Raw genomic sequence first — 24953 nt, 5'->3', positions numbered from 1 at the left:
CTATGCTTTCTGGGTCCATTATATCAGTAAATCAAGTGTGAATTAATTTTTTCCCCTCTCAGTCTTTGCTGTCTGAGCGTTGGCCCCTCCCCTCATGCCGGTCTCCCTCTCCTCGCAATGCTTTGGGGAAGAAAGTGCAAGTGCCCCTCCGCTTGCTTTATTTAAATTATCTCCTTTCTGCCCCGCTTTTCGCCCGGGGAAGCGGAGGAGCGCGGCGAATGGCTCAGCCTGCCTGGGAGCGCCGAGCCGGGCCGCTCTCTGAGGAGGGCAGGCGGGAGAGCGCGGCAGCAGCCGCTCCCGCCGCAGCCTTTTTTTTTATGCGAGCTGCCCCTTTCCGCTCCGCCAGCGCAGCCTGCCCTGAGCAGCGGGCTGATCGCCTCCATCCCGCCGCATTTGGTATGCATGAGCACTGCCGTTCCCACGCAGGAGGCCGCTTTCTCCGGCAGGATCGGTGGCCGCAGCCGCACCGCCCGCCCAGCCCAGCCCCCTGCCCGCCTCGGGCGAGCCCTGCCCTGCGGCACCGCGGGCGCGGGCGGGATGCGCGTGGGGTGCCCGCGCCCCGGCGCGCGGCTTCCGCGGTAGGCGCTGTCAGGTCCGCGTCGCGTCGCCCGGTGGGATCTGTGGAGGGTCATGAATCAGACGGATGCTCCCCGGCCACTCAACTGGACCATCCGGAAGCTGTGCCATGCCGCCTTCCTCCCCTCCGTCAGACTTCTTAAGGTACGGTGACAGCCCGCGCTGGGAACCCGTGTCTGCCGCTCCGCACCTGCCCGGAGGACCGCAGGCGCTGTTGCTGGAAAGTTGATTCAGAAATAGTCCCAACTTTACTGTTAATTAGCTTCTCTGCTGCTTTTAAAACCCCTTGCGAGTACCTGCAGATACCAAAATTACGTGTCTGTTCTCCACCCAATTCGGCGTGTTTGTCAGTCGAGGAGGGTCTGTAAGAGGGGTGGAAAGGGAGTAAGGGGTGGTGGACATCATCTGTGCTTCTGTTTGCCTTGCCGTGAAAAATCCAAGCCTTGAACTTCCAGGAATCAAGAAAAAGAGTCTGTTTCTAAGGTGTGTTCCTTTGTCAGCAGTCCTCTGCTACCCATTCTTTAGGGTTATCTAGTCCCTTGGAAACACCTGAAGGTCCAGTACTCAGACCACCTTGTAAGTGGACCAATATGTGAGTGGACAAAAATTGCCTCTGTTTGTTGAAAGCCGTGTGTAGGAATGGGGTCAGGGAAAGACTGGCAGTGCAGACAGAATCAGTGAAACTTTCTAATGATGATTTTTTGTTTAAACCAAGTGGCACAGTTGTGAAGGTGCTTTCCAAGGTGTGTCTAAGTGTGCTTTCCTCGGAGATAATTAATAATTATTTGGAAAAAAAAATATCATTTGGGATTATGGACAGTGGAGGGCTTTTAATCTCAGCACGCAAAGTACCACTATCACTGCCTATCCCACTGAAGCCATTTTAGAGGCATTTGTAACCGGAAAACAAAACATCTTCATTCAACTTCCTGATGAAAAAAGGATTACATTAAGCTGAAAAGTCTTCTTTGTTCTTGGAACTTCTTAATTAATTGGATTATACAATAAAAAATCAAACATATCGTCAGGTCCCTTTAGGCTTCTGCACCTGTAAGATGTTTTATAAAATGCTGGTTATTAAATGACACAGATTATCTCGGTTCATGAGTAAGTTGGCTTTGAAATCAATATGCAGCCAGGTAAGCCATGGCTATTCTAACAGTGTATTAAAAGGTAATGTTTGATATAACCATTTGATTTTATGTGGGTAGCTCTGAAATTAGGTCAGTCCTTACTAATGCAACATATTTGAACAGAAGTGTACTATATGGTAGTGCACTTAGCAGGCATATGTTGCACATACAGTTACTGTATATGTGATGTACAAGTGACCATACTGTGTATCAGAACACGTGTTTGTCACATCTGGGCAGGAAGGGTCTACACTAGAAAAATATTTCTGTTTCCAAACCAGATGTATGGCTCCTGGGAGTTACATTGTGGGCAGCACCACAGAACAGAAGAAAGATCAAAATTAGATTGCTGAAAAATCAAAATACAATGAACAAAGCAAATCAGAGAGTGGTGCTGATTCTTTTGAAAAGTCTCTCCCCCCACCCCACCCCCCGCCCCGCCCCCGCCCAAAAGCACACATTAGGGTATCCATACTTCACAAGTCAGATACCTCTAGGAAAACGTAATTTTCCCAAGGTGTGAAAACTCAGATGTGGGGAATTTTATTATTATTCTCAATATCAGGAAGGAAAAAAAAAGTTTGCAATATGTCTTTTTTTGGCAGACAAATGTTGCCCCCTGTGTATGGTTTCTCTTCATTGCACGTTTTAAGGGTGAACATTACACTTAATTATTAAAAAAGCTGACTAAAATTTATTTTATGATGCTACAACTATAACCTTTTAGGGCTGGATATGGAGTGGACCCTGCAGAGTTAACAAAAGCAGGGCAAATAACTAGAGATAAGCAACCTCTAAAGGCACGGAGGGGTGTGTGGGATGTGGGAGAGACCACAGCAAAGGAGGTGGGACTGGTACCTTCCTGAGCTGATGAGCAAAACTGGCTGATTGGAGAGGGAAATGCATATATCAGCATCTTCAAGACTCCCAATCAGCTTAAAATTTTGCTCATTTGTGTTTTATTATTTAACATACAATAAGCAATTCACATCAAAGTAGGGCCCATTGTCCTAATTCCCCAAAAGAAAATAGCCAACCTGAAGAATTCTCCTGTCATAAAGAGCTATTAAGGACAGTGTGTGATAACAGCAGCATTAAATTACCAGATAAGCAGTATATTTTCCTGTTTTTCTCAAGGAATTTTAAAAATTTCATTATACAGATTCACTCATTTGAAGGGTGTCTGTATGGTTTTGTCTTTCATGTCTTTCTCAAAAAGAACACCCCCCCCCCTTTTTTTTTTTTCCCCCCTGTAAGTGTAAGGTGCTCATGTAAATCCACAAACATTGGAAAGGCAAGTGCAATAATCTGAGCTCATTTTTTAATTGCCCAGTTTCCAAACAGATTAAGTAGTCTTAAGGTCTAATGCAATATTGTTTTTCAGTACACATCCAGTAGACCCTTTTGTCTACAGCCTTTCTCTGCAGAAAATGCCCTCAGTAACAGCATAAACTTGGCAAAAGCTGATACGTTCTGGCATATTTTTATTATCATCTGCTTTATCCATGGTTGCCAAACTCTATTTCAATGTAACTGGCAAATTTATTTAGAGTAAGAGAACGTAAAATATCATTGTGTCTTTGTCGTCTCCATGCTTTGTTTTAGTCTGCCAGAACAAAACAACTAAACGATGTCAAGTTCAAGGATACACTTTTGCCTGCACTTCTGAGAGATAGCAGAGATTTCCTGCTTTACACATGAAAAAATCACAGTGGCATGGCCTGGACCTTGCTAGTAAACAGCATGAACTTTTCAATTCATTCCATGTCTTCTCAATGAGAAGTTTAAAATTCTTATCCTGTGGATGTAATTTTAAGTGTAGCATCAATGCTTTCATACTGATGGATCTGAATAACCACTGGAATCTAGGACTGGAATAGAGGCTTCTTACTTTCTGTTACTCACTAACACTGTCTTGAAATTACTGCTTTTAAATAAAGAATAAAAGGTGCTATTCCACAGGTATGCTATGCTTTTATTTTCTTCTGTTGAAATCATGTGCAGTGCTCAGTTGCCTGAGCTGACATTTGATATGGCTTTGGCCACAGCAGCCTCATTTAATTTAGATAAACTAAGATCATTTGAAGATGCTGTCCAGCTTTGCTCCTTGTGTTTTCCTTCCAGGTGTGTGTTGCTGTTCTAACCCACTTCACTAATGCCCTCATGTTTAGGTATGGTTTCATAAGCCTGTTTTCTCAGTTTTTCATTTTCTAACAGGCACACAGATTACTAGGAGCTGTATTTGAAGTACAGATTGAAACAAATTGTGGGGGAACATTTTTACAGTTCGTGTCATCAGTTTATCCTTCACTGCTTGAATTTTTTCCCCTAATAAATTTTTCTAGTAGCATGTTCCATGCTGGTACTTTTTGTAGTTGTTTCAGTATGGCAGTTGTTTCAAACACACACTAATGGAACATTTAATGTCTTCCCATCTGAGGTAAAAGGATTAAGAAGTGTCTTGAGCACACCTGCAGAGAGGGTGTCTTTGTGCCTAGAGGGGAACTGCCTTGTCCTGACACAGTTAGGTGAGTCTCCAGAGGTGACTTTATGGCAGTGACTTGTTCAATTTCTGTTTCTCTAATTGAACCCTGTTTTTTTTGTTCGGCCAAGGTTTTGTTGCCTTGATACTTTTTTGTTTCCTTTAAGGAAGGGTTAATCTTAGTGGCAAACAGTCCTGATCTACTTTGCACGATTGTGTGTGTAAGAGCTATTGTTCCAATTGCAGAAAGCTCTGGCAGTCACATATCTCTTTGTTTTATGGTGGAAGAGAGTTTCTGAGTCTCCACATGCCAGAAGAAATTGCTTTCCAGGAAAGCAAGTCCAAATGGCAGGATTTAGAAAAAACAGACATTTTAGAGCAATGTTGTATCTCTTAAAAAATTAATGAATGATCTCATGCTCAAGACTTCACTCAGAGGACCCAGTGCCCCAGGAGAGACTGCAGATGTTGCATTTCTGCTTGGGGCAGGTATGATACATGCCATGGGATCAAGGAACAAGCAATACACTAAAAAAACCCCACCCTAAACTGAGAGGACAGAGAACACTGAAAAATGAAAAGTCTGTATTTGTAATGCACAATAAGCTTAACACCACAGGTTTAGAGACATGCGTGTGTAGAAGTACTGTACTAAACATTTGGAATGCAACAAATTACCCAGCCTATATGTTCTTAATAAAACTACTGACTTTTTTTATCATGAATTTGAATTGTATGTCAGTAAGTAGACTTGGAAGGTACAAACTTTGGAAGGGCCAGAGGAAAGGAAACACAGTGAATCAGAAGAAATGCTGGAGAAAATGTTTTGGATAATTTTTCCCAGCATACAGATCAGTAAAAATGCCTGCTCAGCTCTGCCAAATGAATACAAAGAATATTTATCTAACCTGTGCAGCAGCTCCAGGAACTGCTGGAAGCTTAAAGAGATAGAGTTCTTACCAAATGAGGAACTTGATCTTATTTTTGTCAATTATTTTTATTTGATTTCCCTACCAAGAATGCATAACGTAACCCAAGAGAAAACTAAAAAGCTAAAAAATGGTTCATTAGGTTGAGATATGGTGTCTTTTAAGTGCTACAGTATATACGTATGAAATTCTGGCAGGGCTGAAATGTGCAGAATAGAAGTGTGGAAAATACTTCTTCTGCTACAGCAAGTTTGGTTACGTCCATAAAGAAGGTATCTACAGGAATAAAGACTGGGAAACACACAGCAGGCTTTATTAAGATACGTGCTGAAACACCACATTGTTCAACAGCTTAAATAGATAAAATGTCATTGCTATTTGATTACCAAATACAACTTTATTTCTGGAAACTTTTAAAAAATCTGATTTGGTAAACTGAATGAAAAATGTGTTTCTCCAGAAAGGTGGAAGAATGAAATGTGTTCTTTATAACATAGCAAATATTTATGCTTCCAAACCCTCTACTGTGATAAAAAGTGACTAAAGCTGTGTCTTTCAGAGATTATTTTATTCCTCATGTAGATTTGGAAAAAAAAGGTTATTGGACTGATATAATAGTCCAGTAACTCAGGGAAGATACGATTGATAAATAATTTTTTTAATTACTTGTAAGTAGATTTGTGTGCCGTAATCATGAGATGGTAACGTTAGATTGTGTTGTGGTCTTCAGAAACAGTAATGTAAGCCTTTTGTGCTGTTTTATTCACTATCAATGAGAAAATGAGCAGAAACCTAGACACAAAGGGAGTAAAAATGTGTAGATTTTTTTCTCTTAGCTAGTCTTTTGATGTCTAATTGGCAGTGGGGTATTTTGGTTTATCACTGCTTAATAGTTAAGAATTGATTCTGATTATTATTTTAGTTAATTTAGCATACCCACCTTTCAACTCCAGAGGTGTGGTGGTTTGAACCCAGTCAGCAATTAAGTACCACACAGCAGCTCATTCATACCCCCCCAAGTGGGATGAGTAGATGAATCAGGAAAAAGGTAAAACTCATGACCTGAGCTAAGAACAATTCCATAATTGAAATAAAATATAATAATAATAATAATAACAACAACAATAACAACATTTGTAATGAAAACGGAAGAGAAGAAAAGAGGAATAAAAACCCAAGGGAAAAAAACCCCAAGTGATGCACAACACAAGTGCTCACCACGCCTGACCGATGCCCAGCCAGTCCCTCGGCAGTGATCTGCAGCTCCCAGCCAACTCCCCACAGCTGATACACTGAGCAGGAGCTCTGTGGTACAGAATATCCCTGTGGCTAGTTGAGGTCAGCTGTCCTGGCTCTGCTCCTGCCTGGCTTCTTGTGCCCCTGCTCACGGGCAGCGCATGGGAAACCGAAAGCTCCTTGATTTAGGGTAAGCACTACTTAGCAACAACTAAAAAACATCACTCTGTTATCCAACATTATTCTTACACCAAATCTAAAACATGGCACCGCACCAGCTACTAAGAAGAAAATTAACTCTTATCCCAGCCAAAACCAGGACAGTAGGCAGGTTTACTAAGTCTCGGTTGAAAAACGGAGATACTTGGAATAAATTCTAATGTATACTGTTACCGTTAGTGAGCTGGTGCACTAGATGTTTCTGAAAGTAATATGCGCATCACCAGCAGTAAGATAAGTGTAGTAATTTACCTGTGCCTGCACTTGGCTGCCTACTGACTTAAATGTAGTAACGACCGAGCTACCACTATGCTTCCTTCAAGGATCTGATGCGTTCTGGGAAGTAATGGTAGTTCAGATCTTAGGATCAAACTTCTTAACACACAGGCATGTAGAAAATATCAGTCAATGTAACAATTTTCCTGTAAATTTGCTAATAGAAAAACTAGTCACACCTCTTGGTATAGTTGAATGCTGTACACAGTATGAAAGATAGGTGAGTTTTAAGAATGCGTATGTTTGATCAGGAAGAAATTATTCGATAAAAAACCTTCTGTTTTCCTGCCAGAAAGATCATAGTTGTATCTATTACAGTTCTAATAGATGTTGCATGTCTTTTACTCTAATTCACAGATTTTTCTGGGTGCATTATTTGCCCATGAAAGCCCAAAAGCCATGTTACCAGCAGAGTGAAGATTCTGCTTTCTGTTGTGTGTTCTGCTCCTGTGCCATTATTTCCATCATTCAAGGATGGCAGAAAAGACACTTGGCTAGGGCGTTGCTGTGTCTGTGCAGTCTGCTGCTTTATCATTAAGAAACTGACTTAAACCCTAAATCAAGCAAGCAGTGGGTGTTGCAATGTGGCTTCACAGCACCTTTGCACAGGTATGCTTGCATTACTGCTGCTACACGGTTAGCTGCGCCTCTAGTATTTCACATTTTATTACAAAGTGATGGCAGCACGGTGGAGAAGTTTTACAGCTGAGGTTGAAAAATAATGTGTCTTTTAGGGGCTGCACGTTCCCCAAAGCTGCTTTATTTCTTGAAGTCCTGCTTCTGACCAATAGTGAGATGAGCTGATCCTTCTCACGTGGCAACTGTGGATGTTCATGTGTAAGGAATTTCTGACAGATTATGTCAATTCATTTCTTCTGAAAGGGAAGGAAGTGTGGAAGCTCATAATGGTTTTTCCTTTTTTATATACAGAAGTAGTCGCACTGTGTGGTTAAATCTTTGGTGCAGAGTACATTTTTTACATGTTGAAAGGTGAATCAGAGCTTGTTAGCAGTTTGCCTTATTGACTGAATCTTTTCCATGAGTATGACTCAGATTGGTGACGACTGAGTTGGAAGTTGATATGGCAGCAAATCAGTTTCCACAAGAAGAAGTATTATCCCAATTAAGAAAAAAAAAAAAAAAAAAAAAAGGAGAGATCAAAACAAAAAACCTGGCAGTAGAAGTCATGTTTCCATGGCATAGCCTACATGTAAAAGAGGTAGACACATCAGTGCCATTGTGAAGAAGGAGTCTGTAGTGTACTAATCTCACATAGAGGGAAAAATGGTTTTGACTTTCAGGTTGGAAAAGGCTGTGTGAATGCAAAACTTCTTCTTTTGAAGCAAAGAATTTTAGAAAAAACCTGGCGTATCTTTCTAGATATAGCACCACTTTGTGAGTGCTTTTTGAAAAGAAGTGATAGAGAAGGTAGTATTAAATTTTCAGAGTTGATGTAGCAGCTAAGGTACAAAAATACCTGGCTCTTTTAAAGTAAGAATTCTGCAGTGGCTACAGGTTTTTATCCTCTTGCATATCAGTATATTTTGCAGTGCTTTCCCTAAATCCAGCTGTTTCATTAGTGTCTCTGCCTTCATCTCAGAAAATACAGTGACTTTCTGCTGCCGTCTGTGTTGCATGGCCAGTGCACTACAGTGATAAAGGTCAGGTATCAGAGAAGTCATCTAGGGTTGTCCATGTTTTCTGCACACAGAAGGATTTGGCTCATGAATGATCTCTGCTTCCTGTGAGGCTCAGTCTTTTCAGATTTGAATATTTACAGGAGGTGGCAAGTGGCCTCAGTTCCCACTCTGCAATTGGCCTTTGCAAGAATTGATAATATATGAAACACTGCAATACACTTGCCTATCAGCAAGTAAATGCAAGTTCCCTAATTTGTGACTGCATGAAAGTTGCCTTATGCTCTTGTTCCCAGGGAAATTAAAAAAAAAACCAACAAACAAACCAACCAAAAAAACCCCAAACAAACAAAAAAAACCCCACCAGAAAAGAAAAAATTGTGTTTTTTTAAATGTATATTAACAGAATAGAAAAAAAATTAAGGCTGGTTCTAAACAGACACTATTGTTTTACAAATAGTTGTAAAATGCTACTAAGTACGCAAGTCATACAAGCAAGAGGCTACAAATACAGTGCTACTTAATGTGTTAGTGGAATCCTGTATTAAGAGCATTTTAACGTTGTTCTGCAATACGGTTCCTTATGTTTGAAAGGGTGCCATGTGAAAAATTCAGGGCACAAGACCATAAAGTGAAGCTGAGTGGTTTTATTCCACCTGAATTGCTAACAAGACGATGCTACAGTGTAAAAGGAAATGCCCTTGGGGATCTCTGGAAATTTATGTCAAAGCTGGTAATAAAGCATGAAATAAAATCACTTCATCGAAAATATCTTCCATCCCCCAAATAATATGACACAAAATAGTCTGACAAAGTGTTTTTAGCAGTGTCAAGGAAGTTACGGGATTCTTATAATGTAATTAAAACAGTCATCACGCTGATTTTACATTAGTAAGAAGGTGATTGAGTGAAAACATTGTTTTTCAGTCGCCTTTGTCTTCACCTGTCATTGGTAGATACAGAGAGCAGATGTAGTAACCTACTGAGCCATCATAATTAAGAATTTAGGGAGGATGCACTGCATTGTGTTACAGAAGGATGACATTTTTTTAACTTCATGGTTTACTGAATCATCAATGGCATGCTGCTGCCAGGTCTGTTGTAATGCAATATCACACCTCAGTTTCCCAGTGTGATGGCTCAACGTGCAACTCTGCATACAATTAGAAAGAGAGACCAAAACTATTAACTGGATGAACTAATTACAGGATACCCTGAGGACCTTCCAGACTGACTTTTCTACGATTGTATGTAGAATTCTCCAAGTTTTCTGAATCACAGAAGGCAGTACTGGATTCAGTACTTCCAAGTTACTAGATGGTGTCTTATGCAGGAGGCTGTATTTGATGAACAGTTTGGTGGGTTTTGTTTTTTTTTTGCTGGCTGCAAATTTTCCGTTATCACATTAAAACTGTGAAGATCTGTATAACCTAGCCATAATACTACTGCTTTTCTCATTTTTTTCCCCTGTATTTCTGCCCACCTCCCTGCTGAACCTTTTCCTGAACTGCATCACTCAAAGCACTTTTCTGACATTTAGCTGCTCTAGCCTGTACTCACAGAAGTAATAGTGGTGCCAGGTTATGATGGCAATAAGGATAAGAGATAATTTGCTACATGTAGTCCAATGATGGAGCCATCCAAGGAAGAGGTCAGCTTCCTCTGCCTGAAGGATGGGTAGATAAGGCATCAAGATTGCTCAAAATGCTCCTTAAGACAAACACAGCAGTAGTTAAAGGTATCGGTTTATTTTTTGATGTGATGGCTGTAATTTTGTATTCTTTTTGATGTGTCTGGTAGTGAAGTAATACTTGGAAGCCAAATACTTTTTAAAATTATTCAGTTCAAATCCAACTTCATCTTAAAAAATATGATGCCATTCCATTTTTTTTTTAGAGAGCCTACACTTACTTTCTTCTGTGGGAACAGGGTAAATTGGGTAACATCGTGAAGAGATCCCCAAAAGTAGCTTACTGTATCCTGTCACTAGCAGGAGTACTTCAATATGCATCGTTTCTTACAGGTGTTTGTCTATGTTCCTAAAGCCTGACCCTTGTGTGCAATCTTTTACAGTGACACTATCTATGACATCAGAAATGTTTTTCAGTGGTGTCTGCCTGGATCTTTCTTGCTGCACTTAAAAGTCTATGATTTCTTGTTGTGACCACTATGAGCAGACGGAACAGATGTAGCAGCCTTTTGTGCTTAAAAGTTACTGGTTTATGTTTGGAAATTGGCTAGTTTAATAGATCAACTCATGATAAACGGCTCTTTGTCATCTTCCAACATAGATTATTAGATTATTTATTTCACTATTTCCTCCACAGAAGTTAGAGATGCCCTTTCTGCTTGCTTTTCTCTGTCTTTCTCTAGTCTTCAGGTGTCTTACTGGAAAGGCCAGCAGGTTGTGAGGAATCCCTCCTCAGTCTTCCATGCTAATCATAGTTCTGTGAACAGGGGAAGGAAGGGCTGGTAAGGAAACAGAAGGTATTGCAACCTTCCTTCATTTCTGTCTCCTGAAGAGACTAAATAACAATCTGTTAAATTGCCTACAAAGTCCTTCTGATTCAACTGACTTTACCAGAACGTGAGGTGACTAACAACTATCAGTCTTCAGCGAGAGCTTTGGGAGGGCACAACCACTTTGCATTTGCACAGTAGAAATATTCTTTTTGTTTCTTTGCATAGTAATAAAACCAGTGCTTTTTAATGGTCACATTAGCAAAGAAATTTTAAAACTTCATGTAGGGGACAATCAGAAGCACAGTACTTATTAAGACACCGAAATTCAAGCATGTGTGCTACCTTTATTACATACAAATGAGGAAGTGTAATGTTTATGTACATTTCTCTGGAATAAAAAGGTGATTTTGATCCTTCTAACATAGATTTGGTGGGGAGGGGGAACAGGACAAAAAAGATGTTCAGAGATACCCTAGTGGGAAATTAAATGTCATCAGGTTATTTTATCTTGATGCATGCAATTATTTAAGAATAATTTAAAGATAAAGATCTGATCTATCAAGCTGAAAATACCCTGAGCAGTTTCTTATTAATGGTAACTGTGGGAGCTTTAGCTTATTCTAGAGGGGAATAGTCAATTGTTTAGAGTATTGCTTCCCCTTAGAAGCTGCTGACTGCTATTTCTAACATCCCAGGATGAGATTTTTTCTTTTGGTTACTTTATTTCTTAAGTAGTTTCTTTAGTTCTTTATTTCTTAAGTAGTGCAAATTTACAGTTTTATTTAATGATCAAAAATTCTCAAGTGTTAACTAAAACGTCCCATGATAAAATGGATGTCTGTAGAGTTAGAGCAAACGAGAACTACTTGTTCACTCAATATTGCAATCTACCAGGGATGTGACTACAATAGGAAGTCTTTAAGTACTGAAACTGAGCAAACTGTTCTTATCAAAATATCTGACAAACTCAGCATCTCAGTGCCATGAAATGTGTTAGCACAGATAGTTCCCATTAATTTATTTTGGCCTCATCTGAAATCCAATTGAATCAATGGAGACACTTTCAACCATTTTTAGGCAGTGCGACCCTTACTTGCCAGATATCAGAGGTTGAAGCTTGAAGCAGAAACACTGCAATAGTCCAAGATATGTATAATGTACATTACGTTCTTTTGATTCAAGACTGGGCATGTGTTCAGGTGTCTGTGCTGCAAATAGTTGTGTGCATAACTAATGCTGCAGATTTTTTCCATATCAAATCCCAAGTCTACTCTCCCCCCTTAAATGAGGTCAAAAAGCTGAAAGAAACTACATAATATGATTAACTAAATATGAGTAGCTGCATAGAAGTGTGTGGAACATTTAATAATTAAATTGATTAGCAGCATAGCATAGAGAAAAAGTATTTTTTTATTTTCTTTGAGTAATGAGGATATGCTCACTATCCATGGCAGTCCTAGCCCTTGTTTGCATTGATGCAACCACAAAATGACATTTTAATTAATAGTTAAACCACATTAACGGTGGAGTGTTTGCTCCTTGTGTTTTGGAATTGCATAGTGAACTTTAGCCCTTTTTGTGGAATACACTTTATTTTAGTATCAATGTGATCACTTAATTATGACATTGCTTCAAGCCTTGATAACCGGATTCTTTCTGACAGTCACCCCAACCCTAATTCTACACTTAGCACTTGTTAGTAAATGCTCATTTGAAAGGCAGAAGTCATTTCATGTGAGCAAGGATTTCTCCCCTTCAGTGGTTTAATCGTGGCTGGTGTGGAAGTTGGACCCCAGTTCTGGGACAAACCAAGATTAATAGTATAACACCATCTGAACTAACCTGGCACGTGTCTCTTCTCTCACAGCTTTTCTTTCTCATGCCAAAATGCTGTTGCATGCACTGGATGTGTATGTGTAGTCTAGAAAAAGGTCTCTTGCAGAAGGAAAATCCCAGTCTGGAAGCGTCTATGAAGTATCATCATGGGTAAAACCAGCATTAACATCCTCATAGTTGCTTTTTAATGCCTTATTTTTGTGTGCTCAGAATTAATATCCCTTGACTCTAGACTGATTTTTCAGAAACCGCAGACACAAAATTCTCTGGAAATAACAGTCCCAGTACAACCATAACAGCCTGTTATCTTGTTTCATGAAGCTGGACACTCAAAGTTGTTAAGATGAGGGACTTACAATGTGTCTGTATCAAAATGTCATGTTTGAGGTCTCCCTAAGATACTGAGATTAGCTGTCATTGAAATACTTGCTTCTTGCTATGAGGGCCTTCAACTTTTCACTGGGAGGGCTCAGGCAGCATAACACAATGCACTTGTTTCAGTGCAAAAAAAGAAAGATACAGTAAGGAATGAGATACCCATAATTAATTCAGGTAGTTGTTATGTGATCTGAATACTCTGTGAATACATAAATGCTAAAACAAATTATGCTTAAAGCAGCAATTATTATTAGATCTCATTTGTTTGGATTATGTACATATTAGTAGATCTCTTCTCGTACTAGATTTTTCTCAAATTCCATTCATAAAAGTGGGTTATTTAAAAATAAATAACTGAAGTAGGTTAGCAACAGAAATATTACGAAGATGTTATAAGTGAAATAAAGCAGATGAAAATACAAAAGTTAACAGCAACACAATGTCTTCGGACACCATGCACAGGATAAAATACAAATACATTTTAAAATGTCATATTACTAAGATCAGTTTGTTGCAGAAAGTTTATCTAAACGAGTTAATCTTTCACTAGCTGCTGTTTGCTCTCTGCTTCCTGATTACATTCTGGAGATAGCAGATCAGTAGTCCCAGATATGAGCAAAAATTAGTTAGTTCATCCATGTATACTTGGAATCATAGAATATCTTGAGTTGAAAGGGACCCATAAGGATCATCAAGTCCAACTCCTTGCTGCTCACAGGACTACCTAAAACTAAACCATATAACTAAGAGCACCATCCAGGCACTCCTTGAAGTCTGGCAGGTTTGGTGCCATGACCACTTCCCTGGGGAGCCTGTTCCAGAGGCTGACCCCTCTCAGTGAGGAACCTTTTCTTAATGTGCAGTCTGAACTCCCTTGATGTAGCTTCACTCCATTTCCTCGTGTCCTGTTGCTGGTCAGCAGAGCGAGGAGATCAGCACCCCCCCCTCAGGAAGCTGTAGACTGCCGTGAGGTCACCCCTCAGCCTTCTCTTCTCCAAGCTGAACAAAGAAAGTGACCTCAGCCACTCCTTGTAACTCATGTCCTTGAGGCCATTCACCATCATGGCTGCCCCCCTCTGAACACGCTGTAATAGTCTGATGTCCTTCTTATACTGAGGTGTCCAAAACTGCACACAGTGCTCAAGGTGGGGCTGCGCCAGTGCAGTGTAGAATGGGACAATCACCTCCCTTGACTGGCTAGCTATGCTGAGCTTGATGCTCCGCAAGACATGGTTAGCCCTTCTGGCTGCCAGGGCACACTGTTGACTCATCAGACCTCTTTCCACTGGGCTGCTCTCCAGCCTGTCATCCCCCAGTTTGTATGTAATAACCAGGATTACCCAGTCCCAGGTACAGAATCCTGGATTTGCCATTGTTAAATTTCCTATCTTTGGTGACTGCCCAGCTCTCTAGTCTATCCAGATACCTCTGTAAGGCCTCTCTACCCTTGAGGGAGTCCACAGCTGTGGCTAGTTTAGTATCATCAGCAGACTTCCTTAATGTACATTTGACTCCTGCATCCAGGTCATTTATAAAAGTATGAAAACTTTACTTGACTTCCCATTTGCTATTTTAGTATGATGGAAACTGGAGTTCATGGTGGACAGCAAGGCTGAACATGAGGCAGCAGCGTGCTCTTTCAGTAAAGAGGACCAGCTGTATCCTGCACTGTGTTAGGACTGTAGTCAGCAGGGTTCAAGGGAAGTGATCCTTCCCCTCTCTTTGTGAGGCCGCATCTGAGTACTGTGTCCAGTTCAGGGCTCCCTGGAACAGGAAGCATGTGGACATGTTGGAGTGAGAGTGGTGGAGGCCATTAAACTGTTTTGCACATGACATACAAGAGAGAGCTGGGTTTGTTTAACTGTAGGAAGGGAAGGTGGAGGGAAAATCCTGTTTCTGGCTTTCTAGACGTCAGGGGACAGAGGAGATCAAGCCAGAGGTTTTTCAGAGATGCAAAGTATCAGGATGAGTAATGGAAACAAGTCATCATAAGGGTGTTTAAGCACTGAAATGCGTTGTCTGGAGAGGCTGTAGACTTGCTGTCCTTGGAGATGCTTAAAACTGAGCTGTATGGGAGTTGAGCAGCCTGATCTAACTGGAGCTGTGTGATGAACAGTGTTTCCCTGATCTGATGCAAAATGGAGCAAAGGCTGTTAATCTTCAAAGAAAATGTCCTTGGTTTTGCAGGCATCTCTTCTGGTTTAAGTGTGGGTAGAGATACATTTTTATAAACACTTTCTTAAGCAGTGCAGAACAGCATTGCAATTGCTAGGCTGTTATCACAAGAGCTTCTTGAAATCAGGAGTTGTCAGAAGAGTCTTCTGAAGTTGCTCTCAATGCTTGGTGGCAGTGGATATATCAAGGGTGAAAGCTGACAATTTTTTAATGCATTCTGTGGATGTGGAGCACAGTGGTTTCTAGGTACACATTGCAGTTATGTTCTGGAGTTGTTTTTGCTGTAGCAGCTTTGCAGTGGGATGTCTCACAAATTTGTTTGGATGGCTGTTTGCTATCATGATTGTAGAAACTGATTTATAGCAACAGGCAGCTTTCAGGAAGTTCAGCCAGCCATTGTGTCTTCAGCATGGTAGTAGTTGAACTAGCAATTTATATCAGCTAAATGCTGTCAAGCTGTTTGTTATCTGTGACCTACTTCATTTCAAATTGAATATTGTTTATGCACAGTTATGCACAGTGGGGCTATAAGTCATTTCTTTGGCAGGACTTGTTTTGGTAAGGCTTTATTAATAAGGCTGCGGTGGAGGAAGCATCCTGAAGGATCCTGAAGCAGGGTTTTGGCTTCAGTCTCTGGCTCTCTCCTTCCTAGAGAGAAGCTCAAGGATCCTGGCTGTCAGGTTGTGCTGCTGCAGCCATGCCTGCAAGGGTGATAGGAAAATGGTGTGCAGGATGAGGAGGGACAAAGTGTCTGGGGTCTCATGTTATGGGTCACCTTTGGATGGATGATGGTGCTATCAACAGCAGAGGCAGCGGTGGATGTGGGGCATAACCAGGTAGAAACCAGGCTTTCTGGGCAGGTGGAGAGGCCACAAAACTACAGGAGAACAGGCCTGATGGAGGCCCCAGGCTCTGGGACATTAGCTCTGATCATATCAATTAGAAACGGCCGCAGCCGGCCCTAACCTACAGAGGGCTCACTGCTCCACACGGAGTTCGCAAAATTTCATGATTTGTATAGTGAACCATAGCTATGGACACAAGGCCACAGTCCCCAGAGAACTGCTCCCAGGGCAGCGTGTGAGGATTCGCAGACGGGGGTTACTGTGGTGGTGTTACAGAAGCTTGCAGGACTGTGACCTGCCTCTGTCAGAGCTGAACTGGAGTACAGGCATCCAAACCCCTAGGAGCTGGAAAAAAGAGGTTGCAGAGGAGGACTGCATAGAAAGATGGTTTCAGGCTTGTCAGGGCAAGCAGATCTCAATGCCTTGGACAAACCCTTGCACGAGCACGCAATAGCGATCCAAGAAGTTGGTTGTTGTTTTTTTTTTTTGAGGAGGAAGGAAGAATAGAGCGCTGAGAGGGGCTGTGGAGGACTTTCTAGTCTCATTTGAGTCGATGTGTCTGAGTGTTTGCTTCATAAAAGGACTTAAAGAAATCTAGTAAACTGAATGTTTCATTAATTCCCTGACATCTTCCCCTTTTTCTTTAAATAGGCATTTTAAACACCATTCTTTGTATGGGTTTATTGTACATGTACACTCACTTGAAACATATTTTGGAAAAAATATTTTTTAAATCTGAATTGTATTTTACGAAGAATGTTCACTTATGATAAATATAAAGGAGAATATTTTTTATGAATAAATATTCTCCCTTGCAGAGTGTACTGGTATGACCCAGTTTTCAGGGTAAACTACTAAGCAGCCATTAGATTATGGCTTTTTGTTAAGAAGATGCACTGTAGTTGAAGCATTGATCAAGGTATTAATATGGAAAATTCAAGTGAAAATTTTTCTACTTTAGTGAAAATACAGATTCAGTATTTTCCCTGAACTCTCAATCTCACTGTTCCGTTTTCAAAGGAAAACATGTATGATAGCTTTATGAAAAGATTAAGAATTTTTCCTTTTGGAATCATCTATTGGTATTAGGGCTCATACTTATCAATTGCTGTTGGTTTGTAGGGTAGGCCTTTTTTTTTAATTTCTGATTATTACACATTCCATCACCTGAAGTAGTTTTCTCTTAAGCCAACTGCGTATTAATAAACCAGTGCTGTGGAGGCATCACTCAACTCTAGCTGAGCTGAACATAATCGCATATATGCTCATACATCTCTTCATAGTCATGGTGCTAGCTATGGCATTGCACCTTAGAATGATTGTGGGTACAGTTTGAAGGAGGCTGCATGATGTAAGAGATCACAAGTGTAGATATTAGTTTTGTCTTATAAGGGTAGGGAAAACATAATCTGTATCCACCAACGGTACACTTGCACAGCAGAGGGAACAAGAAGTCTTCAGAAGTCTGTACTGAGATACTGAAACTCAGACCTTCTGACACAGGATGGTTCCAGATGCTCTGGAAGAATTATGTCCCCTTCTTCTTCCTTTCCTCTTCCTAGGAATTCTCCAGAGGCAGTTTTCCTTTTCTTCCTCTCTCCTTGAAAGATAAGCTAATGACACTACCTGGAAGAAAAGTACCAACTCACCGTCAGTTCTGAAGGATCTTGGAGGAGCCTTTCTGAAGTACTGTAGTAGCAACACCTGCATCTCTTTCCAAAGCTAGATCTAGTCAGATAATTCCACTTCCAAATCACCTGTTAAGGTTATGCTGCTATATCCAGTCAAATAATGTATGAGTTACCAGTTATTCACTGGGCGATGGGCATGGGTTATGCTTTGATCATAAGCTGTTACTTGCCTTTGGCATAGAACGAAGGGTTTTATGATGATTGAAAGTGTTTTAATTAGAACTAATTCAGTTAAATATAGAGTTCTACAATATACTAAACATCAGATCATATGATTTCTTTTCTGAATGACTTTGAATTATTTAAAAAAATTAGAAATTGATCTCATTTTTCTTTTTAAAACTTTTTTCAACAGGAGGTGGAAGCAAACTCACTGCAGTGAATTAGAAATATGGTTTCCTTCTTTATTTCCTTCTGTATTTGAATGAGACTAGAGAGGGGGAAATATTTTTCTCAGTAAATATATGGTCTGTTGTATGACAAAATGTAGCAGTTCTGGTGCAATCCCAGTAATACAAAAAATAATTCTTGGATTCTTAAGTTACTGTTTGGATTATTCAGTGTTTTTAAATAAGTGCTCTATCGGTAGTCGTTATTCCCATTGACAATTAGATGCCTAAGAAACATCATATTGACCACAATGTTTTACAAACCCACATTTGGATTTGTGTACAGGAAAAGCAGTAGGACCCAGAACAGCACCTCCTCAGTCTGTGATGATTTCATGTTGTATGAGCCAACAAATTCAAGATTTAATTGACTAAGTCTCCAAACAGAAAAAAAGGAAGAAGGAAGGCAGCCTTAATGATTCAATAGGTGATTCTGTTATCTGTAAGCAGGCTCGTTATGTAGTACGTTATGTAGTACGCAGCACCAATTCACACACTGAGTCGAGGTATTTATATTCCGTTATTCTAGTTTGCACAAAGTAGGGAGCTAGGTGGCAACCCACAATGCCTAGCTCCCCGACTGTTCAAAACCTTACACTGTTTATGCAGTTTAGCATACAAAGACATCAGCCTTCATTGATTGCAAGTTTCCCAATGCCTTCATTACTTAGTTTCCCATTGGTCAAATAATTATCTTGCTTCTCATGCTAATTAGTTTACATGCTCAGTGTCAACTTCTTTGGGGTTTGCGGGATTTGTTGTCAGTGGCCAATGAGTTGGTGGTCTCTCTCTGCCCCTGCTGGAATTACCTTTCTCCTAGTTTTTGCTGAGCTCATTCTTCATGGTGAGCTTCCAGTCAGTTCATCTATCTTGTGGGGGTGCTTACTTTTCAAGTTACTCATGGATGAAGGATTTTTTGGTGCTCAACAAAGTGCTTAGCAGGGTTTACAAAAATACTTACATCTTGAATTAACCATTAACAATTCATGTTTTTCAATTGTATTAAATTCAAACATCTAACAATACATTTAATGTTATTAATAATTTCCTTAATAATTTGGTATCAATTCTACAAGTTGTGAGACAGTGAGCTGAATCAATACTTCAGTATTGTGTTAGATGGACTGTACAACTTTTTCTCACAGAATGGAAAAAATGTGATTTGGCTCAGTCATGTAATCTCTAAGTACCCACAGCTATGTCTTGGGCACTTTACTGTTTTGCACATTACCTATATAATTTGGGGTGGTTATGTACTTACTCAGCCTTGAATGACCTGTATTTCAATGGTAAGAAAGTTTACTTAATTATCTGCATATTCCAGCCCAGACCTAATGCTTTTTTTGTGACAGAATACATAGTTTACACAGATAATTTGTTCTTTGTTCAGGGTTTTTTAATTTTTTTGAACTTTCACAGTGAGAGATGATAAATATAACTTACTGTCTCCAAACCCATGCAGAATGAAGATATAAATAAACTAGGAGGTATGAATCTCTAGCTAAGTAAATGAAGAGTTTCTGATATTATTTCGACTTAGAATTTTTGTGTTAAATGTGAAAATTAAATTCATATTTATGGAACGATGATTAAATTAAAATTATCCTCAGAATGTAAGAGCAATAGTAGTAATATCTACCCATTATTAATCTTTGCAGCAATCGCACCATGATACATGTAACTGAGCTGAATAAAACAAGATGCCACGTTTTCCATACTCAGTATCTGTGCACAAACAAACAGATAAAAAGCAGTTTAAACAAAATGAGCTTAATCTAAACTCTAATTTTGTTCTAACCTTGCAACTGCTGCAAGAAATTACCTGTTAAAGGAGAAAGATTAAGAGAAAAACTTGACCCTCTTCAGAATGACTTTTTGTTAGGAAATGGTTTGCTACACCAAAAAATGTGTTAATAACCTGGTATAGAATACTTGCCTCTCGTTCTTACCTCCAGGTCCTGAGGGACTTATGGAGACCTATTGTATCAGAGAACATGCATTGTTTTAAGTTGCCACCTTGGCTGATTTTGGCTCAAGTGGTAGCATGTCATCTTTTTATATTTCATGTTCTTCTGGTTTTCCTGACTGGAACCATTTAATTGCAAAACAGAAATTAGGGGAAATTAGGCTCAGAATACTGCCTCTATCCTTTTGTAGACTTTGGGTTACCTCTACCTATGACACAAATGTTTTGCTATGATGCAAAATGGGATGTGAAGCTATAAAATGAATTATGTTGTAAAAAAATGAATGGTGATTTGAAAACCAAGTCTAAGGACAGTTTCAGGGCTAACATAAAGCTAGGTGATTTAAAAATCAATAAATAAATAATGCAGTGCATAACGAATGATTTATTGGTTACTTCTCTTTGTGCCTGTATATATAACACAAATTATAGTATTTACTCAAAAATACATAACAATGTATTTCTTAAAAAGCAGATAGTGATAACAACAGAATAAAACAAACCAAAACACCTGATAGTTCCAAAGTTTGACACATATTTCAATTCTTTTCATTAATTTATACACTTTAAAAGATTTTTATCCCAATCAAGACTACCCGATTATTTGCTATGAATGATAATATCTGCTTCAGGAACCTGAAGTATAAGGATTGCTTATTAAGGTAAAATAGCAAGCCTGCAAGAGAAAAAAGATTAGAAGGGTGATGCTGAGTTAAATATAATACATCGATAAACACCATTGCATGCATTGTTCATACAGTAAATCTACACTGCACATTCAAATTTACTGTATTCACATCGTAATCTATTGTACAGTTTTCCAGCTGGAGAATCAGAAATGTTTCCTAAGCTGCAAGATGGATTTTTACCAAGTAGATTGAGCTTTCATTTCTCATTGTCAGAATGATTATTTTTGCTTCTTGTAGGCCGTGTGTATACATGTATACAATATTTTTGTTACTTATTCAGTTGTCTGACTTTTCATAATGTAATAACGTACCAACAGAAATCATGAAGATGTCCTTTTCTTTTCCTTGTAGTATTAGTCTTTATAAATTTCATTTGTTCTTGATATATTGCTGTGGACATGAGGAAGATGTCTTTATTCAGAATAGCATTGTTAGTCTTTAATGCATTTGCGTGGTATCTGCAAACGTGGCTGGACCTGGCGATATTCCAGATCAAAATAATGAATTATACAGAGATGATCAGAGAAGGTGCTTGTACAAGCTACACTAAGGCCACACTCAGAATTTTTCAGTCTCTGTATCTGGATTAAACACAATTTTACAAAGATGTAGTGTCTTATTTCATACAATTTATGTGTACTTATATGCAAATAAATTATGACAACTAAAAACTTTGAGCTGCTAGTGAAAAATGTCTCTCTGATGAGTCTGCTATGCTATTTTACAGGACATGCGGTATCATATATTCTTAGTGGACTTCCAACATTCTTATCTGTTTGGCGCCTTGAGGTACATACAGTATTGAATTCAACTCAGTTATGATTGTTTCTTGGTTGTCAAAAATAGCAAAGACAAGGCGGCTTCCATGATCCACTTATGATGTGAAACTCAATTTTTTGACTGATGCAATTTTTTTCAGTTCTCTTTTGAGTCAGTCTAGTCCAAATACAGTGCTACTGATCTCAACTGGCAAGGTTTGCGGGTCTTTGGTTATTCATGCACTTCATTTGTAAGACATGTGCTTCTGCGCCAATCAGTTGGCAGCCCCAGCTGCACTAATTGCACACTGTTCTGGAGACCGGCAATGATTCCAGTTCATTGGGTTGCATACAGCATATGAAGATACAGTTGACTTCTTATCGACTGTCCTGTCCCACTCGGTGAGAGGAGGGAGAGGTGGTTTTTGCTTCATTGTGCAGCAACTAGGAATAACTACTCAGAGACTTAGTGTAAAACAGTGTCTTTTACTAGTCGACTCACTGCAATAGGTACATGGTGAAGAAAAGTGATTTGTGAACTTGACTTTTTAAATGTGTGGTACAAGAAAATGGGGTAAACTTGAATTCTCAGATTTCAGCCACAGGCATCTGTAAACCTGAAATGTATGAGAAAACAGAAGGTGAGAGAAGGAAAGGAGGAGGAGAGAGAGAGCATCTGCCACCCTCGGATCCCATGTTACTTTGACCCGCCCGTAGGCCCCTGCGGACCCCAGGCCACCCCCAGCACCAGGCACGCGCTGCCTAAGGTGCGTATTATCTCCTTGGCCTCACCGCCCCAGGACCAGTAGCCTCTGGGGTATCAACCCACGTGTGCATTAGGCCTTGTGGAAAGTTCTGAACACGAGCTGGGGGGTGTCATCGTGTCTCCTGACCCCTGTCAGAATTGCCTTCCATCGGCCGCGCCTGCAGCGTGCAGGTGCTTTGCCTCTTGGCCTACAGGACTCCAGGGCCAGGCTGTGGGCACAGGAAGCTGTCACCCTGCCCCTGCAGAGCATGCCTTGCCACGCCGTTCAGCTCACACTGTGTTTGGGAAGGGTGGGTGTTTAAGGCATCCTGAGGATGTTAGTAGACCCTCACATGGACCATCATGAGACATTCCTTGAAGAAACTCATTTTTGTTTGATTGGCATACATGAAACCCCGTAACGGGAAGTTTTATGAAATCCGTTGATAGCCGACTTCTGCCTTTGTTATAAGAATGCAAATCTCCACAAATCCACGAATTTCTATTGTATAGAATATTTGCTTTTGTGTGGAATGGTTTACTTTTATAGAGCATCTTTTCCATCTGGATGACTTGTCTTTTCAGGTTATATGCACTTTGTTGCACATTCACAGTTTGCATTTTTTCCCTGCAAGGCCTGTAAGTCAGGCATTCCTGGTTGTCTGCTGTGTAAAACGAGATCTATAAGACAGATTTTTGACCTTGGCATGACATCATAGTTTATTTGAGATAGAAATGTAGTTGTTTGTTCAGATCATTATTTTGTCTGTGAGATTTACCACTTTTGACTTTGATTTCCAAATACTAATATTCAACTACTAAACCAGCATTAGGGTTGCTTTGTGGACATATGTTGAATGTAATGAGCTGGATTTGAGTATAAAATGTTTGGCTGCTTCTCCTGTGCATGGAGCATATTTCTGTTTACATTGTCTGCTATTTTTTTGATTCTGATATTTTTCTAGCATGCTGCTTTTTATTGTTATAGTCCTTGGTAGACCTGAATAGAAAATAATTTCCTTATCCTGCCAGCAGCACTGAGGTTTCATAAGTTGTTTCGTACTCCAGAACAAACCTGAGATCGCTATCCCTTTGCTTGATGACTCCTGAGACGTATAGGAAACCTCAGTTCAAAAGGTTCTCTAGTGAAATTATATCATCTTTCTTTATCATGTGTTCCACTAACTACTGGTGAATTCCTGCAGATTATCCAGGTGAAGTCTTATTAAATTGCCTGTTATTTAATTAAATTATTTTTTCTTCATTATGATTAAAACATGATGAATTTTTATATAAAATATAAGATTCTTACATAATTCACTGAGCAGTTTAGATATCAGTTAGAAAAAAATGACTATAAAATATTAAATACTTTGAGTGACTTTTTCTTTTTTCCATTTGAGATGAACTTATATTTGAAGAACTGTTTCCCTTTTAGGGGTTCTTTACCAATTTCCTAAAACTAAACTAAATTCTCATTTATTAAAAGCAAATTAAGAACTAGTTAGTGATAGTAAGTCAGTTCTTTAGGGCCCAGTTCAATTTAGGCAGAGGAGAGAGATCAGGCTACAGGAGTTTGTGGGCATATTACACAAGCCTTGCACATGACATAGGCTGCTTATTTTTTCTATCAATCACCCAGATTCTGTGCCCACTCTCATCATGATCAGCATTTGTTTCCTATTCAAAAAGAGCAAAGGAATAAAACAATCAGCGTTGACATAATATGGGTTTAGTTGATTCTTTCAGATCAGACAATTTTTTTTTTTCCAGTCTCTAATGGGAAATAACTTTTAAAGTTAGGGGCTATCTAACGTCTGGTTGGTTTTTTTTATTAAGAGGTCCCCTCATGTGTGCTCTACATCTAGCCCTACCTGCTCTTCTGTTTTGAAACTGGTGCCTGAGAATGTCTCCCAGATAGATGCCTGTGACACCTTCTTTTGTAGTAATGAGCCAGCACCTTGTCTCAGTCTTTAAGAAGGACAATGCATTTTGTTTACATGTCTCTACACCAGATCAGCAGGATGTCTTCTGCAAGAATTAAAGGGAAAATAACAGAAGTAGATCTTGGAAAATGGCAGGATTTTCTTCCAAAGCTCAGTGATTTATGTTTGAAAAAATTCATAATGTAACTTATTCACAGTTTCCAGCTTTCTTTTACACACCTGACTTTAAGCCAGATCATTTTAATTTGGCAAAAGCTAATGGTTGTTGAAAGGGGAGGACTTTTCCTGCTTCTTCATTGCCAGCTCCTTTTCCCCCACCAAGTCTCTTTAGTCAGTATCAGCATTCATGTGGCCACATCCTGAGCAGGGTAGCAACAGATTCATCTCAGCAAGATCTCCACTTTTATCAGCACAAGGGGAAGCAATGGGAGCAAGCTACCTGGGGCAAGAGAAAAGTGTGATTGTCCTTTTTGGATTTTTGCTAGATTAAAATAGCAAAGTAGCTACAGCTGTAATGGACGCCTTTTCATGGCAGACTATTCAGATTTCTTTTGAAAGCTTATTTTTTCAATACAGTGAGAGCT

The 24953-nt window shown here is 39.7% G+C and overlaps 1 protein-coding gene across 1 annotated transcript in view; it reads left to right on the top strand.

The window, feature by feature from the left end:
• The first annotated feature begins 380 nt into the window (after window positions 1–380).
• TRPM3 (transient receptor potential cation channel subfamily M member 3) overlaps window positions 381–24953 on the top strand; it is a 286208-nt gene continuing 261635 nt past the window's right edge. Inside the window, exon 1 of the mRNA XM_056325516.1 lies at window positions 381–720. Coding sequence (XP_056181491.1) covers window positions 631–720 — 90 coding nt within the window. The 5' untranslated portion in view covers window positions 381–630. The remainder of the gene's footprint in view (window positions 721–24953) is intronic.

Source organism: Falco biarmicus, chromosome Z, assembly GCF_023638135.1.
Source record: "Falco biarmicus isolate bFalBia1 chromosome Z, bFalBia1.pri, whole genome shotgun sequence".
In the NCBI taxonomy this organism is placed as follows: Eukaryota; Metazoa; Chordata; class Aves; order Falconiformes; family Falconidae; genus Falco; species Falco biarmicus.
The sequence above is the reverse complement of the archived record's forward strand: the minus strand, read 5'-3'. Positions and strand labels throughout refer to the sequence as shown.